Raw genomic sequence first — 18,604 nt, 5'->3', positions numbered from 1 at the left:
CTAAATTACCTCAATGGACGCGGTTGGTGACGTGTTTGTGTATAGTAACCATTTGGGTGCACACCCTTTGGGTCCCGTTGCGAAAAACCTCTCTCACTTTCAATGTGCACTTCTCCCAAAGAGACAAAACCAGGGAGCCTTCCAATCCTGCGACCGCAAGGCAACTCCCTCCTTAAAACCTCACCCCCCACCCCCACACTCCCCACTCTCCCCACCAGTCCACCGGCGCGCGCCATGCCATGGCTGCCATCCGCAAGCGCCTCCTCCTCGCGTTCCTGCTGCTCCTGCTCCAGGCCATTGCGGCCGCCTCCTCCGACGCCAGATACCTCCTCGCCGCAAGGTCCGCGCTCCGCGACCCCTCCGGCGCGCTAGCCGGCTGGAGCGGCGGCTCCGGCCGCGGCTCGCCGTGCTGCTGGGCGCGCGTGTCCTGCGCCAACAACTCCACCGCGGCCGTCGCCGGGCTCGACCTCTCCAAACTCTCCCTCGGCGGCGGCTTCCCGGCCGCGCTCTGCTCCTTGCGGTCCCTCGAGCACCTCGACCTCTCCGCAAACGAGTTTGTGGGCCCGCTGCCGACCTGCCTCGCCGCGATCCCGGCGCTCGCGCACCTCAACCTCGCCGGGAACAACTTCTCCGGCGAGGTCCCGCCGGAGTGGGGCGCCGGGTTCCGGTCGCTCCTCGTGCTAAACCTGGTCCAGAACTTTCTCTCCGGCGAGTTCCCGGCGTTCCTGGCCAACCTCACCGCCCTCCAGGAGTTCAGCCTCGCCTACAACCTGTTCTCGCCGTCGCCATTGCCAGAAAAGCTCGGTGACCTCGCCGACCTTCGCGTGCTGTTCGTCGCCAACTGCTCCCTCAACGGTATCATCCCTTCTTCCATTGGAAAGCTAAAGAATCTCGTCAATCTGGACATCTCAAGGAACAGCATCCACGGCGAGATACCGGGAAGCATTGGGAATTTGAGTTCTCTGGAGCAGATCGAGCTCTTCGCGAACCAGCTCTCCGGGAGAATTCCAGTGGGGTTTGGAGGCCTCAAGAGGCTCCGTTCACTGGACATCTCCATGAATGGGCTCACTGGGGAGGTACCGGAGGACATGTTCGCGGCGCCGATGCTGGCGAGCGTGCACATGTACCAGAACAATCTGTCCGGTCGCTTGCCGGCGACGCTGGGGGAGGCGCACAGTCTGTCCGACCTCCGGATTTTCGGCAATCAGCTCTCTGGGCCGTTGCCGCCGGAGTTTGGAAAGAATTGCCCCCTCCAATTCCTGGACGCGTCGGACAACCGGCTGTCAGGTCCAATTCCGACGATGCTTTGTGCTTCCGGGAAGCTAAAGCAGCTCATGCTGTTGGACAATGAGTTTGAAGGTGCCATTCCGGTGGAATTGGGGCAATGCCGGACACTGACCAGAGTGCGGCTGTCGAACAACAGGCTGTCTGGTCCGGTGCCGCCGGAATTCTGGGGATTGCCGGGTGTCTACCTGCTGGAGCTTCGTGGCAATGAGCTATCGGGGGTGGTTGACCCTGCCATTGCTGGTGCCCAGAACCTATCCAAGCTGCTCCTACAGGACAACCGGTTCACTGGTGCTCTGCATGCCAAGCTGGGAACATTGGCCAATCTGCAAGAGTTCAAGGCTTCAAACAATTTCTTCTCTGGGCCTCTGCCACCATCGCTCGCCAACCTTTCCATACTTGACAATCTTGATCTGAGCCACAATTCTTTCTCTGGAGAGATCCCAAGGGATTTTGGTAGGTTGAAGAAATTGTCACAGCTGTACCTTTCAGATAACCACCTTAGTGGGAACGTCCCTCCGGAGCTTGGGGAGATTATTGGGATGAATACCCTTGATTTGTCGAACAATGAGCTTTCAGGTCAGGTGCCTGCGCAGTTGCAGGATCTCAGGCTGACCCATTTCAACATATCCTATAACAAGCTCTCAGGGGCTTTACCTGTTCTCTTCAATGGAATACAGTACCAAGAAAGCTTCTTGGGCAACCCTGGCCTGTGCCATGGGTTCTGTCAGGGCAATGGCAATTCTGATGCCAAACGACATACCATTATCAAGCTGGTTGTCTACATCTTCGTAGCTGCTGGGATCATCCTACTCCTCGGTCTTTTTTGGTTCCATTACAAGTGCAGGTTGTACAAGATAAGTGCAGCTGAACTGGATGATGGAAAGTCCAGCTGGGTGCTCACATCCTACCACAGGGTGGATTTCAGTGAGAGGGAGATTGTGAATAGTCTCGACGAGAGCAATGTGATTGGCCAGGGTGGTGCAGGCAAGGTGTACAAGGCCGTTGTCGGGCCTCAGGGTGAGGCCATGGCTGTCAAGAAACTCTGGCCTATCGGTGTGGCAAGCAAAAGGATAGACACATTTGAGGCTGAGGTTGCCACACTAAGCAAAGTGAGGCACAAGAACATTGTAAAGCTTGCCTGCAGCATTACAAACACAGTCTGCAGGTTACTTGTCTATGAGTATATGCCAAATGGTAGCTTGGGGGATATGCTTCATAGTGCAAAACGCAGCATCTTTGATTGGCCGATGAGGTATAAGATTGCTGTCAACGCTGCTGAAGGACTCTCCTACTTGCACCACGACTGTAAGCCCCCAATCGTCCATCGGGACGTGAAGTCAAACAACATCCTGCTTGATGCGGAGTATGGTGCCAAGGTTGCAGATTTTGGTGTTGCAAAGACTATTGGGGATGGCCCAGCCACCATGTCGATAATCGCAGGATCTTGTGGGTACATCGCACCTGGTGAGTTTCTGATGCCTAATAGTAGTTCTGCTTGTTACATAAGTAGCTGCTATGCTTCACCATTTTTATTTTGTACTTCTCCAGAGTATCTTTTTCATCACTTGCTCTATATAGTTTTTGAAACATCTTCTAGCAAACTGAAGCTACAGCTTAGAGCTGACATTTATTGCATATTAGTTCTTAACCTGAATTATCTGTTGTGCGTTGCAGAGTATGCTTACACTCTCCATGTGACTGAAAAGAGCGACATATATAGCTTTGGTGTGGTGATGTTGGAGCTTGTCACTGGTATGAAGCCGATGGCACCGGAGATTGGCGAGATGGACCTTGTAACGTGGGTGTCTGCCACTGTTGAGCAGAACGGGCTGGAGTCTGTGCTCGAGCAGACTCTCGCTGAGCAGTTCAAGGATGAGATGTGCAAGGTTCTGAAGATCGCCCTGATGTGTGTCTCAAACCTTCCAGTCAGCCGCCCACCAATGAGGGCTGTGGTGAAGATGCTGCTGGAGGTTAAGGAAGCGAACAAGCCGAAGCTGAAGGTGGCACCTCTGGCCGTCTGACCTGAGGCAAACCCATCTGAAGAATAACGAATAAAAGATGTGTTTGCTCTCCTCGGATAACGTACTACAAACCAATTGGCATTACATCTGATCCTGCGAAGTGCATTCCTGAGAGCAGCTAGATAGTTCTGAAACATTGCCAAAGCTTGTAACTGTACTAGCCTTTTGCTTTGAATGAAAAGTGCTGGTTGCTATCAATCTGTCCTGTGGCAAAGATTTGGTGTTCATGGCTAGGTAGTGCTATCGTGGTGGTATACTTCAATCTTCTTGTGCTTAGTTTCCAAACCTTTCCACCGGATGCTGGTAAGATACTTTGGAACATCTTGTGGAAATGCTACAGTGTTTAATGAACTTAAACTTCCATGGATCGCAACCTGACAATAGAAAACACGATTACCTTTATCCAAACCAATAGTTAGCATGTTTGGTGCTCAACAATTTCACTGGAGTTTTGAACAAAGTAGTTCAATTCCCGTGGAACTTAGGAAAAGTGTAGGCAAGTTTCACCGTTTAACTCCTATCTAAACATGCTACAGTATTTCAAGTATTAACCAATGATTGAGTTCGATGACAAGCGCTTTTTTTCTTAAAACATGCAGCATTATTTTAAAGAACGTCTGTGACGGTGATCGGATTTGAGTAGCCCTGTTGGTCCCATTGCTTCTTTTGTCTGCTCCTTTTGTGTGCCCAATTTGTCCAGTCAAGCAGCCAAGCAGACACTGCACAGAATCACAGTCAGGTTTCATGGCGGCTGCAGTAAAAACAGGAGGAACAGAAGCTGCGCTATACCTACTATTTTGCCATGCCCTACGTGGATCCAGATGTTGCGGATTTTCCATCTGCTTTTGCCGCTCGAAATCATTGGACCGTGCCACTGTGACTATTATACTGTGGAATTTTTTTTGAAAGAATGTTATACTGTGGAATCACAGAACTAGAACCTGCACGTCTGATTGGCAGACAGGCAGAGTAATTCGCAGAAGCTTCAGTTATGCATTACAATTTATTTTTCACCATGTTACCAATATGTATATGAATTTACAAAATCCAACTCCTATTCTCTTACGTCTGGAAACACGTGGCTCATTTATCATGCGACAACAGAAAGTTGCAGGAACATCACATTTTTATCAGTGGTAAAGAACTTGAATGAATTACAGGTCTTAAAGAACTTGATTGAATTACAAGTCTTAAAGAACTTGATTGAAATACAGGTCTGTAGTTCTGAAGACATGAGGAGCCCAACTGTCCATCAATCTTTGGTAGGACACTAGGACAAGTGTGCCTAGAGGCTAAAGCCCTAGACAAATGAATTGACCTTTGCGGCTTCTCATTGCATGAATTGGCAGGATGATTGCGTGCTCAGTGCATGCACTTTAGCTTTTAGCTGCTTCTATGCTACCTTCTTAGTGTTTTTTTTTTTGTGTGTGTGTGTGGTTGCACATTCGACGTCTTTTTAATTTTCCTTCCTTTGTGTTGTTACATCACCCTTTCGGTAACACTATGTACCATGCACAAGTATCTAACCTAAAGGAGGAAACAATCGAATGCAAGCTCACACTTTAATGATAATATACACCCATTTTCATAATGTATACAAATGGAAGAGTATACAGATGGATAGAAAAAAATTGTGCTGAACTGCTAAATGCAGGGTCAGATCTTCATGAAAAAGTCAAAATCAATTCAACTATGCCTGTTTCATACAACTGATGTTCGTCAGTGTAAATTTCAGGCAAGAGTAAGTGCATTAGAACTGTATTCTGCAATGAACATTAGAATGTAAGTGCATGATCTGCATGGAGCCCATTGAGATGACACTCATGGAACCCCTCCATGATTGAAACTGGAGAATCGCATGCTTGTGGTGGGCTCCATGAATCTCCTCTTGACGAAAGGCACCTCTACCCCACTAGGGTTCTAGGAGCTGCAATCTTGGACTCCTCAGTCCTTGAGCAGCCAATGAGACGCAAGTGCCGGCGGAATCCTGTGATTGCCAACTATGATGGCCAAAACCAACACAGTGCAAACAATAGAAAAGCAACAAAAGAAAGGTAACTTATGGTGTGAGATATTAACTATAAGGGTAAATGCAAGTGAGAAGAAAAGCAGTACGTAGTTGGCGCACTTGCTACAAGTGCCATTTCCTTTTGGTAGCCTTTTGACATGGCCCACTCCAGATGTGTGAACACACATAATCATGCATGTGTCTGAAAATTGTCAAGGTAGTCATCATGCTTGCTTTTGTTTGTTTATCTTCATTCCATGCGACACTGACAATTTAAACTTGTCAACCTAGCAGAGAAACACAAAACATGGTGGTGTAGTAGAAAATCCGAAGCAACAATGTTGGCATACAAAATATGGTGCCATAATCCTCGAATTTGAAATTGAGAGGAAATCCAAAAATTGGACAAAAACATCGTCAACTCTTACCCATTACCATCTGAATGTTGGTAACGCGAGTTGTGTTTTGCACGTGATACATGCCTGATGCATTTTGTATTCTTCAGTCTGTACATGATTGTTACTAATATCGTCTTACCATCACATCTATTGCCCTGGCACACACGCTACACTGTGCCATGGTTTTTTTTTTCTTATGTACATCACATACAAAGGCATGCCAATGTGTTTTGCTCTTTTGGTATGGCCCCTCCAAAGAGATGTGAACATCCAAAGCCATGCCAGTGTCTGAACAATGTCAAGGTAGCCATGATGCAAGCCTTCATTTCTTTATTATCTTCATGCTGCAAATCTCAGAATCTAGCACACATGTACTACTCGGAACTACTGCCACGTGCATTATATTTCCAGTGAGATCCAGCTGCTGACGTGACTGAGCTTGACTGTAGAGATGTTTCGCTGCTGATAATCGGTGGCATTGGAAATGTACTGTTTGTCGAGCAGAGCAAGCCCTAGCGGGCGGCATGAACCAAAAATTCAGAACGGCAGCAGCCAGGCTCCGTCCTGATGAATGATGATGCAGGAGTGCTTGCTCTTTGCTGTTCGTTTCAACAATCCAACTAGCTAGGGAACTGTGGAACTACTACTCTGCACTAGGAAATAGGAATTCTGCTCATCGGTAGGGGGCACACGTCAGAAAATGTCCTTCACTTCACTGCTGCCAATGATACACGTACAGGCTTGAAAGCCAGCCTGTCCCCAGGCCCAGCAGCAGGGCATTACCGGGCCGTGGACGTGGATCCAACTTATCTGTATTTTGTGGGAATACTGGGCCGGGTCAATTTCTGTGAGGCAGTGCTTATATAACTGACATCAGCCCAAATGGCCCTCTGACTAACCTGAAAGAAAACACAGGCTTCTGGGCTTCTTTCTGGCCCGGTCCATATGCATTAACAGCGGCAGGTCCAAATTACCATATTCTCAACATGTGCAGGCGCAACAGGCAAAATAAAAAAGAGTGAACGAGCAGCTTTTGCCCAGAAAAGAATATGGGGAATGTAAATAGGGTTTTACCTCGACTAAGGTCCTTGTGCCAAGGCAAGTGGAAGTGGAGCTACAGTTTTAATGAACTAATATGTAGAGAAACAGGAGAAGGCTGAGCATCTTGTCTGGGTGGTGTAGTTGGTTATCACGTTAGTCTCACACACTAAAGGTCCCCAGTTCGAACCTGGGCTCAGACATGCTTGTTAATTTTTGTTTGCGCTTTTTTTTCAGGCACAAAAGGAAATGCCTGCCCTATTATCTGTGTTCCACGTGATTTGAGTTTCACAAAATTATGTCTGCTGTGTTGCCCGGGATATACATCCTTTTTTTTTTGGGAAACTACTGGTAGAGCTGTGCTTCATGGCGAGAGAGAAGGCTTCAGATTCCCAGTGGCCCGCCCGCCCGCCGATCCATCAGCCCAGCAGCCGCTCGTCGATCCTACTACTAGAAAAGCTCGCTCGCGCCACCTCGCAGGCCTCGAGCCCTCCACCGGTCGACCCCAACCTTCCGGGCGCGCGCAGGCGCAGCAGATGCGTGTCGCCTAGCGTGCGCCAGCTCGCGCGCGCGGGCCCGGCCGGCACCTCCGCCCCACGTGTCGCCTCGCCGAATCCCACCACAGCTGGAGCGCGGCAGCGGTCAGCTGTCCTACCAGCTGGGACGGACACCTGGAACGGAACGAGCATCAGGCCCCCGCCGTGCCCAGCCCAACCACCCACCGGACCAGGCGGTTCCTTCCCCGAGAACGCAAAAGATCCTCCGCCTGACCTGCCCGTGCCCGGTGGTCGGAGCGCACGATTTTGAAAGCGCTTCCCTCCCTCCGAGCCGTGCGCTGGCCCGTCTCGCCTCGCCGCCGGGGAGCGCCAGCGAGAGATCTGCTGCCGATCCGGCGGGATTCCGGGCGGAAGTTTCTCACGGGCGTTCGCGCTCGCAAACGTTGACGCATGACGAGTTTGGGAGCAACTTTTTTTTTTCCGAGAAAGAAAGATCTCTCGAGTGACGTGCAGGTGGACTGGTTTTTCCTCCTGTGCAATAGTTTTCATTCAGTTGGGCCCGAGAGGCGTACAGATCGGTTCTTTGCTAATTGAGATCACCTTTTTCAGCGCATAATTTTCAATTCATCAGTGTGCTCCACCCGACCTGCAAAATCCTGTTCAATCGGGCAAGGAAGCCAAATTTTCTGGAGATTACAACAATATTTTCTTGACAATCTGAACCGACTAAATAATCGACGCAAATAATGGTTGCACAATCCGTCTCCCGTCACTCAGAGATCCAGGGATGATTCGAAGTCTTCAATTTGTTTATGATGTGCTCCCCCTCTTTGTTGTTTATTCAGATGATCTTCCCCGTCGTTCTTGTCTCTTCGTTTCAGATGGGATCACATCACATCCATCGAATTCTCGTCAGGCCATCTCTGCTTTTCCGATGATTTTGAAAACTTCATTTTCATCCCACATGGTATCCGGATCGAATTCCGGTTACACCATAATAATTCATTCATCTATGCATGCGCTCCTCTGAACTTTTTGATTCAGGGAGAAAATACTTGATCTCCAACGGAAAAAAAGAAGAAGAAAAAACAATCAGTAGAATTACTACTACCTAGCTAGCTGCTGCTACTACCACCCCAGATCCTTTTTGTGCATCATCCCACTGTACTAGTGAGCTAGCGGTTCTTCCGCCGGAGATCGACGACGACGACGGAGACGTTGTCGGCGCTGCGCCTCGCGAGCGCCAGCTTGGTGAGCAGCGCGGCGGCCTCGGCGCACCACTTCTCCCTGCCCCTGCGGAGGCAGGCGCGCGCCACCTCGCAGGCGGCCTCGTTGCTGACCACGTCCCACAGCCCGTCGCTGGCCAGGATCAGGCACTCGTCGCCGTCGGCGAGCTCGGCCACCGTCACCTCGGGCACCGAGCACACATACGGCTTCAGGTACCCGTCCCCGATGGCGCGGGACATGGCCAGGACGCCCAGCACGCGCGCGCCCTCCCAGAAGATGACCCGCCCGCCCGCGGCCTCGATCCGCTCCTGCTCGTCGGGCCGGTCGGGCTTGTGGTCCGAGGACAGCGCCACCGGCGTCGCGCCGTCGCCCCCGCGGCAGAGCACCGCGCGGGAGTCGCCGCAGTGGGCCACCACCACCCGGCGCTCCTCCACCACGGCCACCACGGCGGTGGAGCCCACGTGGTCGCACTTGCGCGCGTCGCACCGGCAGCTGGCACTGGCCGCGGTGGCGGCGCGCCCGCCGGCGGAGGCGACCTCGGCGTCCATCCGCGCGAAGCACCGCTCCATCGCGGCGGTCCAGGCCGCGGGCTCCCGCTGCTCCCCGCCGGCCAGCTCCTCGGCGAGCAGCTCGTGCATCCGGTCCCGGCACGCCTCGGCGACGTGCGAGCAGCCGTGGCCGTCGAACACCCCGTAGAAGTCGCACCTCCCGGCGGCACCGGCGGCGAAGGCCTCGCGCACGGACACGGCGTCCTCCATCTCCCTCATGCGCCCGGCCACCGACGCCGCCCCGTGCTTCCGCGCCACGAGCAGCTCTCCGGCCTCGACGCGCCGCTTCCTCGTGGCCGCCTCGGCCGTCCCGGCCGCCGCCGCCGCCGGCGCGTGCTTCCACCTCCCGGCCTCCCCTGCCCGGCGCCGCCTCTCGGCGCGCGCCCTCGCCCTGGCCTCCGCCTCCGGCCCAACCACCGCCGCGCTCGCGGAGTCACAGCACACCTGCGCCATCGACATCAACCAGCACCCCCCACCTCAGAGCTTCCCCGACTACCCCCACCGACCAGCAAAGCTTCCAGGGAGACCACAGCAACGCTGGGAAGAGTTGAGAGAGAGGGACCCCCGTGCGGGGCGCCCTTTTTAAAGTCCCTCCGCCACATCCGGGCCGTCCACGAGCCCCCGCACGGGGCTCGCCGCGCCCGACACGTCGCCGACGCTGTTCAGCCGGCCCGCGACACGTGACGCCGGCTGGCCGGCCGGTCCTAAGCACCAGCACGCGCGCCCCGCATTATTATCGTGTCTAATCTTCGTTATTCTGCAGAGTCTAGTCCAATCTAATCGCGCACCAGCAGACCGAACCCGACGCAACCGCCCGGCGCTGGTGGCGAGCGGCGGTTGGGCCACGCGAGGCGCTGCTGGACGCGACGACCGGCGCACCGCATCCGGGTGGCGATCCGGCCGCCGGAGCGGCGCGACACGCGTCCGTCAGCGGGTGGGGTCGTCGTCGTCTTTTGGTTGAACACCCCCACCCGGCAAAATGCCGCCTGGTTTGATTCGAAAGGCGGCCACCGCGGGGGCCACAGTGGGTGGGTGGGTGGGTGCGTGCCGGGCGGGGATTGGCCGCCATGCCCGCTGGTGGCGCGAGGACTCGTGTCCCGTTTGACTCGGCGCCCGGCGCGACCCGGCCCAGAAGGGGAGGACATGACACGTTCGCCCGGCCGCTTTTGCCCGGGGCGGTCAGGCTTGGTACGCGCGGCGCCACCGCGGCGGAACGCACCCCCGCGGCGGACGTGCTGTCCCGTTCAGGTTCCGTGTGGGCGCCGGCGCTCGACACGTTCGGAGTAGCATGGCACGGGGAAGTCGCCGGCAGTGGGCGTCGCGATCGCGCGCAGTGAAAAACGGTGGCGTCGGGTTCGGGGTGTGTCGGTTTCGGGGTGAACGAGGTGAGCGGGGGGCGTGGTGGGTGGGTGCCGTGGGATCTCGCTCTCTCGCGCGCGCGGGGTCAGGCGGTCAGCGGCGGCGTGGGCTCGGCGGGCGGTGCGGCTCGGCGCTGGGCGGGGCGAGTGGGCGAGGGATGGACGGGGACGGGAACGCGGGCCTGCTGCCACGCAAGGCCAGGCAGCTTTGAAAATTGGTGCCGCGCCGGGACTCGTGCGTGTGGGGCCAGCCGCGCGGGGGGAGATGGGCGGAGGCGTGGGGCGCCGGGGTGGCCGAGGGGGCGACAGGTGTCGGGAGCAGCGTGGGAAAAGGCCGCCGCGCGACGTGGACGTGAATGTGATGGATGCGCTGATGTGTTGGTTCGGAGGGTGGTTGGTTCCTGCCGCTAAATTGTAGTCCAGCGGTATAACCTTTTTATCATTTAAAATTATTAAATAAAATCTAATTATAAGATTAATTGTAGAATTTTGTGGGCTAATTCGCGAGATGAAGGTATATTAATTCATAATTAGCGGATGATTACTATAACATTACTGTTGCAAATTATAGATTAATTAGATTTATTAAATTCGTTCATACGAATTAGCATCCATCTATAAAAAAATTTAGACAAATTTTATTTAGTGCTCTAAGTGGCAAGATTTTTATGGGGCTAAAATTTAGCCTTTGTAAACCAAACGAACTACTAAGGAACTTCGAGGTCAAGCCGGAAGGGAACCAGTGGGATTTTGGCGCTCCACCGTTTGCTTGACATGGCTGCTTCTTCAGAGTAAACATGTACTAATTATAGATTAATTCATTTTAATAGATTCGTCTAGCGAATTAGTCCAAAATTCTGCAATTAGTTTTATAGTTAGCTCTTATTTAGTCCAACTAATTAGCATCGAAATATACAATATGACGTGACTAAATTTTAGCATCTAGAATCCAAACGCGCTCAGAGGGCTCATTAAAGACAATCTTATCACTTATAAGTATTAAATAAAATCTAATTACAAAACTAATTGAGAACCCGTGGGCTATAAAGTCTAATTAAAAAACTAGTTATACAACTCTGGTCTAATTAGCGAGACGAATCTAATAAGGTATATTAATCTATGATTAGCGGATGGTTACTGTAGTACGTGTAGTATCATTATAGAAAATTATATATTAATTAGGCTCATTAAATTCATCTCGCGAATTAGCACCTATCTATGCTAAAAGTTTTATAAACAGATTTTATTTAATACACCTAAATAGTATCACTGAAGTTTTGTTCCAACTTTTACATTCCAACACTAAAATTCCACAACTACACGTTACCTGCTTCCACAATATGGAATACGTGGAGATAAGACCTAATATGAGCAGGTGCAAAATATGTTTTTCTTATAGATTTTTTTGATATATTTGTTTCCATTCCTAGATACTCTCTCTGTCTTAAAAGTAAGTAATTATAAGATTCAAAACTTATCCTAAAATAAATCATTTTACCCCATTTAGTATGTACATGTGTATGCTACAATCAATTAGTGTTAACTATAGCTTATAAAAGGGACAACTAAGATCATGTTTCCTTCTTATTAATCTGTTATAGAATTCTTAAAGTGACTTGTTTTTGGACATAAAGAGTAAGCCTTTCCAACTCTCCGGATTAAGAGGTGAGGTTCGTTCGTCTGTGACACTTTTTTGATGTTTCAACTCTCCAGATGTTAAGGTGGGGTTAAATCAGTTACTAGTAAAGTGTTCTGGCTTTGTTATTACTGGCAATAATTTCTTGATTGCAATCCAACTTTACAGTACTTCGATATTATCTTCCAAGAGGTAAGAGATTAAATATATCTGAACGACCGCATACGTTACACAATACTAATATTAATATCACTTGCATAAACAAAATCACACTTATATCATGTCATTAAAATACGTTACGTATGTACAAGCCAACTTAGATGCAGCTACCATCTACCACGTACACTTTCCTGAGCATGTCACGTTAGGGTAGGATCATTAAAATATGTAACTCTTCACGTATCAGGTACTATACAACTAAATTATACAATGATACATATGTATCCGTCATGTTATAAAAGTTAGACCTAAGCACCTATCGTGACGGCCCAACTGGCCAAAGCCGCGTACTTTCAGGGAGCTAATATGTGATCAGCTTCCTAAGAAACATTCTCTGGGAGATTCATAATATTTGCCCCGGACAGTAGCCCCCGAGCCCCTGCGCGGCTCGGAGGTTTCGCTTTACCCAGGCAGCGAGTTCCATGCTAGTCCAAACACGTTCCCAGCTTGGTGTTTGGGTTGATATGACTCGGAGGCGGCTTGTCTTTGTCAGGCTCACGTGGGTGCGCGCGAACACACCCACTGGGTGTAGCCCCCGAGCCTCTGAGAGAATTAGAGATTCGTGCAGAGGGTCCTGCTGGCGTGCTCATCTTCATGTCCTGGTTGATGCAACTGCATAGAGCTCCTCCCTCCTCCTATCTCACTTGATGCGACTGCGTAGAGCTTCTCCCTCCTCCTATCTCACTGGGTACGCGAGCGCACCCAGTGGGTGTAGCCCCCGAGCCTCTGAGAGAATTAGAGATTCGTGCAGAGGGTCCTGCTGGCGTGCTCATCTTCATGTCCTGGTTGATGCAACTGCATAGAGCTCCTCCCTCCTCCTATCTCACTTGATGCGACTGCATAGAGCTTCTCCCTCCTCCTATCTCACTGGGTACGCGAGCGCACCCAGTGGGTGTAGCCCCCGAGCCTTTAGGCGAATTGGAGATTCGTACGGAGGGTCAGCTAGCATATCCAGGAGGTGCCCCGTGATGATGCCTTGGTTAAAGCGCCTTTTCATCGGGTCTCGTCTCTTACGCCCGCCGACTATGGCTGGTGACAGCTTTGGTGATCACCTAGTGGCATGGCGTGTGCTCTCCTGCTGCGTCCGTCCTCGCTCGCCTCGGGCTCGTGCGACACCTATCGCTTGCTCCCGTCCTGGCTTGTGTTCTTTTGCCCCGTCTTATCTCGTGTTGTCCCGTCGGGGCTGCAGTCACTCAAGAGGACCGGGGTAGGTGGACCCTTTCAATGCTGGCTGCTTGGTCTCTTGCCCGTTCGGCCCTGCGTCGTGGCCTTGCCCGGGCGTGGCTATAAATAGCGGTGCTGGGCTCCTGGTTGCGGCGCCAAGTCCAAGCGGCAAGTCCTTCAAGAATGTATTGTAGAGCCAGGCCTCGTAAAGCTAAGGTTCGGCTTGTTCGAGCTGGATCCCGGCCCCCTGTTGGTTGCTGTTAGTGGACGGACTGCAACGTAGCGCTTAAGTCGTTTGTATTCGTGCACGGCCCATGGCCGGCTACCTTCTCCGTCCAAAGTGTGGGTCGTTTTGGTAAATCTAGGTTTCATGGTTTTCGTTATAAAGCACCCGGAGTGCACCATGTAATCGTTCCCCCTAAATTTGGAATAAAAGAAGGATGTTTCTATGTCTGGTTTCGCACACCGGTGGAGCCCCCGAGCCCATGAAGGGTCGGATGCCGTCTTGGGGTTTTTCCTACTTGGGAGGGGCCCGAAGGGTAGAACAGGATTTTCCTTTCAACTCTCGCCATTACTTTGGATGCGACCATGCGTTCGGTCTCCTTACGAGTCCGACCCCCGAGCCCCCACGTGTTAGTGGGAGACCGGTTGGGCGGCCGTCTCTTCTTATGATCGTCTCCCTTCAAGCGTCCTTGTCGTTAGGACGGAAAGCCTGAGCCGTGCCACGTTTTTCCTCGTAGGTCGAAACGCAGTGCTCGGTGAGCTGGTAACGGTCAATCCGAGTGGGGCCCTGGCTCTCATTTGAGGGGATCCAGCTTGGGTCAGCTAGTGACTGACTCCAAACTCTCGACGGCCAATCCATATAGTTATTAGTTCCATTCAATCGGTCCTGACGGCTCGCTGCCTTTCTTCGGAGAAAAACCACGGATCTTGTCCTAGTCAAGACTTGGACACGGGTCAGGATGCCCGTGGCGCTTGCGCACCCACGTGCTGGCTGCTAGCAGGCCCATCCGTCCTCGCACCTCACTCTGGTGGTGCCCGGGGGTGGTTGTGAACCCGCTCGCGGGCTAACCTTTGAACCCTCGGACTTTAATGGGCCGTCGAGGGCATTTTCAGCCCGTATCCCTCCTTGCTAGGGGGGGGCCAGGACACGACGAAAGCGGTCATTATGGTGGTCGTGGGGGTCGAGGCGCCGGTTCGCCTTCCACTTCCCTCGCTTATAATTAGGGCTCTCAGCCCCTCCGCCACCTCCACACTCTTTCATCGTCCTACCCTCTTCGTCGCCTCGCCGCCATCTTCCCAAGCCGCCTCCCTCCTCTGCGCCCTTTTCCCTACGAGAGCTCCCCACCCTGTTTCACCGCCCAACAATGGTGTTGTGGTACTGCTCGGACGTGAGCCGGTCACGCCTGGAGGGTCTCATCAAGCGTGGGCTTCTCTGCCCGCGGTCCGCTGCGGAGGAGTGGCTCGTACCTGGCCACAAGGAGTTGCCGGCGCCGCGCGATGGCTATGTTGTCTCCTTCACGCACTTCCACGAGCGCAGGTTTGGGACGCCCCCACATCCCTTCTTCTGGGGGCTCCTTCATCACTATCATTTAGAGCTGCAGCACCTCAACCCGAACGGGATCTAGTAGATTGCAGCCTTCATTTCGCTGTATGAGGGATTCCTAGGGATCGAACCTCACTTCTAGCTCTGGAGGTACTTCTTCGCCGTCTCCCTGGTCAAGAAAAGGGATGGATTAACGCCCTCGATAGGATGTGTCGGAATTCATCTCCGCGGGCCTCGGGCGCAGGAGTACATGGCCATTGCCACCACGAAGTCGAACAAAGGGTGGCACTCGCGGTGGTTCTACATCAAGAACTACAACGCCGCCCCTCTCCCACTCTTCACTGGCCGTACCATTGCGGTGGCTCCGCTGGTGTGGTCGCGGGGGCTTGTGGACAAGGAGAAGAAGAGGCTCGCCCCGCTCTTGGGCACCATCACATACCTGAACGGCCATGGCCTTTGCAGCACCAGCGGCATCGGGGTGTACCACTCGAGGCTCGTGCGCTTCCACTGTTCAAGATGGCGCCTGGAGTGCGGTTGGAGGGCACAGTGCTTGCCCACAGCTTGCTTCCAAATTCGGAGATCCAGCAGTGCATCCAAGAGGCGCTGGAAGAGCCTGACGCGACCTTCCCGGTCGAGGGTCACCCGGCGATGCGTCCCGACAACGGGTTCATCGACCTGGTGAGTATTTCCCGACCTCCTCATTGTGTTTTGCTCTTTTTCTTGATTCTTACTCTTGACTTCGTGGGTCGGCGTTTGTAGGGTCAGTTTAGCCCTTTCCGAGATTCCCGCGCGCCACTGCCCGAGGATGAAACCACGTGAGTGGCGAACCATGCAGCTGACGAGGCACGCAATAAGAAGAAGGATGCGGAGAAGGTGAAGAAGGAAGCGTGGGAGCGCGCAAAGCTGCAGCGAGGGAAGCGCCAGTAGAGATCGGACGAGGAGGCAGAGGAGGATGACGACGATGATGATGAAGAGGAGGAGGAGGAGGACGGGGGCATCATTCCTTGGGAAAAGGCTGGCGCGTGACGACAATGTGGGGCCATCCCTCTAGCTGTCAGCGTCAGGGCCCTCCAGCCTGATGCCTGCCCTGACGGAGCAGGGTTGCTGCGCGCATGGAGGTGATGGAGATGGAGCGCGACACCCCATCAGCGCAGGTGCCCTCCAGCCCTATGCCTGCCCCACGCGGCAGGTGGAGGATGCGCGCACGATGGTGGAGATGGATCGCATCACCCCGTCAAAAGCTCTCGCGCAGGTGGGGGATCCCAAACAACAGCATGCTGATGAGGCAGAGTTAGGGTCGGGAGGCCCGACCCTGAAACACCCTCGTATGGTGGTGTCCCGGTGAGTCGATGATCACCTTGCTCCTTCATGGCTGGTGATTCTCCGCCAATGGTGTACTAACCGCCCTCGGGAGTTTGCTACAGTGCCGGAGGTCGAGCGGGTACCCTGGTGGTGGCATCGTGGAAGGTCCTCGCACTCCGGCGGTCGGCTCTGAGTGCGGTCGGCGTTCCATCGGGGCCAAGCATGGAGGGCACCGAGGAAGACGCAGCGCTTATGAACCCGGCACCGTAGATGGTGGATGAGGGTCCATCACAAGAAGACGCACCCGTGGATGAAGTGCTGCCGTCAACAATGCTCATCGAGGAGGGGTCAGGGGAGGGCGTGCCTGACTCACTCCCTAAGGTTGAGGTGCAGATGGCGCCGTTGCCCCGTCGGGCTGATGTGTCTTCCGTGGGGCGAACAATTAAGGAGATAGCGCGGGAGGAGCCGCCACCGTGTGAGGTCATGGCGGTCGCCCAAGAGGAGGCCTCGGTCGTTGGTGGCGAGGCGGCCGGGACCGTCTCCGCAAAGTTGGTGTCGCAGATGGTGCCTGCTCCCTTGGCGTTGACGGGAGTGGCCAACCCCAGCCATGGTGGGAGGGCCTCGCCGTCCTTGGCCCAAACGGGCGTTGATCTGCCCACGCGGGGAGGCACCCAGGAGTCGCGAGACCCGGCTGCGGTGATCCTCACTCTGGGTGATGAGGTGGAGGATGCGGAGTGGCGGAGCATCTCAGGAGCCCTGTCCGCCATACCCAACATGTTGCGTGATGTTGTTGTCCCGAGCTGCCAGGTATGACACGTCGGCACCCTTGACCCTCGCGCCCTTTTTGGGCACATCTGACATATTTCTTCTTCGCAATTCCTCATGAATTGCAGCTGGGATCGACGTGTCGAATAGGCGCGATGGTGCACGGAGCTGGCAGAGCAACTCACTATGGCCGACCAGGATGCGGCCGATGCCCGAGCCAAGGTGCTTGTAGATGCCGAGGCGTTCGAGCAATTGCGCGGGGTGCGGGAACAAGTTGGTTGGTGCCATGGATGAGCTCCGCGGCAAGCTCAAGGCGGCCGACCGAGAGCACAACACCGTCGTGCGCCTGTCCGAGGAGCGGGAGGAGCAGGAGCGGGCCGCTCAGGGAAATCTTGTGAGTAAGATCCTTCTCCTGTTCCCCTCGGATTGTCAGTTTCTCGGTCGCGGTGTGTTTTAATTTTTCTTCCTAGCAGGTGCCCAGCAGCAAGTGGCGCTCCTTCAGCAAGAGTGCGCCGAAGAAGCAAAGCGAAAGCTTCAAGTTGAGGCGATGGCTGGCGATCTCGTCATGGAGGTTGCTACCGGGCGTGCAGAGATTGCTCGCCTTAATGCCGAGGCAGTTAAGGTTCAAGACCAAGTGAATGGTAAGAGCTCGCTCGCCATAACCATTCCTTCAATGTTTCTCGGCAAGCTTTTTGACATCATTGGCATGTGTATGGATAGTGCTTGATGGGAACCTTGGAGAGGAGGTGGTGTGTGCCGACGCTTGGAGAGGGAGCTCGGCGAGGCGAACGCCATGCTCCGCAAGGAATCTGGCAAGCACGACACCTTGCGGACCGCCGTTGGGCTGGTTTTGAACGATTTCGAGATGACCTCGGAGCCGGGAATGAGCTCTCCTGTGGTCCAGGTTGTCAATGTCATGGACTGGGTGCATGGGATGGCGAAGCGGGCGCTGCACCTCGGCGTGCAGTGGTCATTTGCGATCACGCGTTCCCATTACGAGAACATCGACCTGCAGGCGATGAGCCAAGGCTTCATGCCTGGATACGATGACGCCGAGTTGGACCAGATCGAAGAAGAGGTGGCCCCTCTCACGCCGGTCTTGGCTACAAACATGGAGGAGGAGATCGTTCTTAAGTAGTTAGTTTTTAATTTTAGCGGTGAACTGGGCCTTGACGCCTGAAGTTATGTAAACTTTTAAACTTTTGAATTTTTGCCGGGAGGGCCTTCGGCGAGGAAATTTAAAGACGTCCGACTATTCCTAATATTGGGGAAGTGGGAAAAGAGGTGCGAGTGAGAGGACTCTGATCATGTTGGTGAGCAAAACCACCGTAGCCGCTGGGGCATGGGTTTCTAGCAGTCCGACCAACTTTACTCAGAGCGTGGTGCTTCATAACTTGCATTTTCTTTTTTGCCTCAATTGTAGGAACGGGTTGGGCATAAGGGATTTTAAGTGGGTATGGCCCTGATAGCCCCCGAGTGAGGCCCGACCCTCTGCTGTGGTTGGGGTCGAGCGTCACTAAAAAGCAGCAGAGTGAAAGAAAAATTCTTCGCAGCACAGCTCGACCATTCAACATGAAAATTTACATAGCT

The 18,604-nt window shown here is 53.5% G+C and overlaps 2 protein-coding genes and 1 non-coding gene across 3 annotated transcripts; 2 read left to right on the top strand and 1 right to left on the bottom strand.

The window, feature by feature from the left end:
• Nucleotides 1–239: 239 nt before the first annotated feature.
• On the top strand, nt 240–3,463 carry LOC112881016 (receptor-like protein kinase HSL1). The gene is made up of 2 exons (XM_025945729.1): nt 240–2,751; nt 2,962–3,463. Exons 1-2 carry the CDS (start codon nt 240–242, stop codon nt 3,306–3,308), a joined length of 2,859 nt encoding a protein of 952 aa, XP_025801514.1. The 3' UTR covers nt 3,309–3,463.
• Nucleotides 3,464–6,881: 3,418 nt separating this feature from the next.
• Nucleotides 6,882–6,955, top strand: TRNAV-CAC. Its single transcript has one exon. It is a non-coding gene; the product is annotated as a tRNA-Val (tRNA).
• A 925-nt stretch (nt 6,956–7,880) lies between these two features.
• LOC112883449 (probable protein phosphatase 2C 68) lies at nt 7,881–9,594 on the bottom strand. The gene has a single exon (XM_025948749.1). The coding sequence runs from the start codon at nt 9,481–9,483 to the stop codon at nt 8,425–8,427; it is 1,059 nt and encodes a 352-aa protein (XP_025804534.1). The 5' UTR covers nt 9,484–9,594; the 3' UTR covers nt 7,881–8,424.
• Nucleotides 9,595–18,604: the final 9,010 nt, after the last annotated feature.

The sequence above is a fragment of the Panicum hallii genome, chromosome 2, assembly GCF_002211085.1.
Source record: "Panicum hallii strain FIL2 chromosome 2, PHallii_v3.1, whole genome shotgun sequence".
Taxonomy (NCBI): domain Eukaryota; kingdom Viridiplantae; phylum Streptophyta; class Magnoliopsida; order Poales; family Poaceae; genus Panicum; species Panicum hallii.
Note: the sequence above shows the minus strand (reverse complement) of the source record. Positions and strands in the feature narration are given on the sequence as shown.

What these genes read in the sequence shown, in the direction of transcription:
- LOC112881016 (XM_025945729.1), top strand. Translation starts at nt 240, where the DNA reads ATGGCTGCCATCCGCAAGCGCCTCCTCCTCGCGTTCCTGCTGCTCCTG. An exon ending in TTGTGGGTACATCGCACCTG is followed by an intron (nt 2,752 to 2,961) that starts GTGAGTTTCTGA and finishes TGTGCGTTGCAG; the next exon opens with AGTATGCTTACACTCTCCAT.
- LOC112883449 (XM_025948749.1), bottom strand. Translation starts at nt 9,483, where the DNA reads ATGTCGATGGCGCAGGTGTGCTGTGACTCCGCGAGCGCGGCGGTGGTT.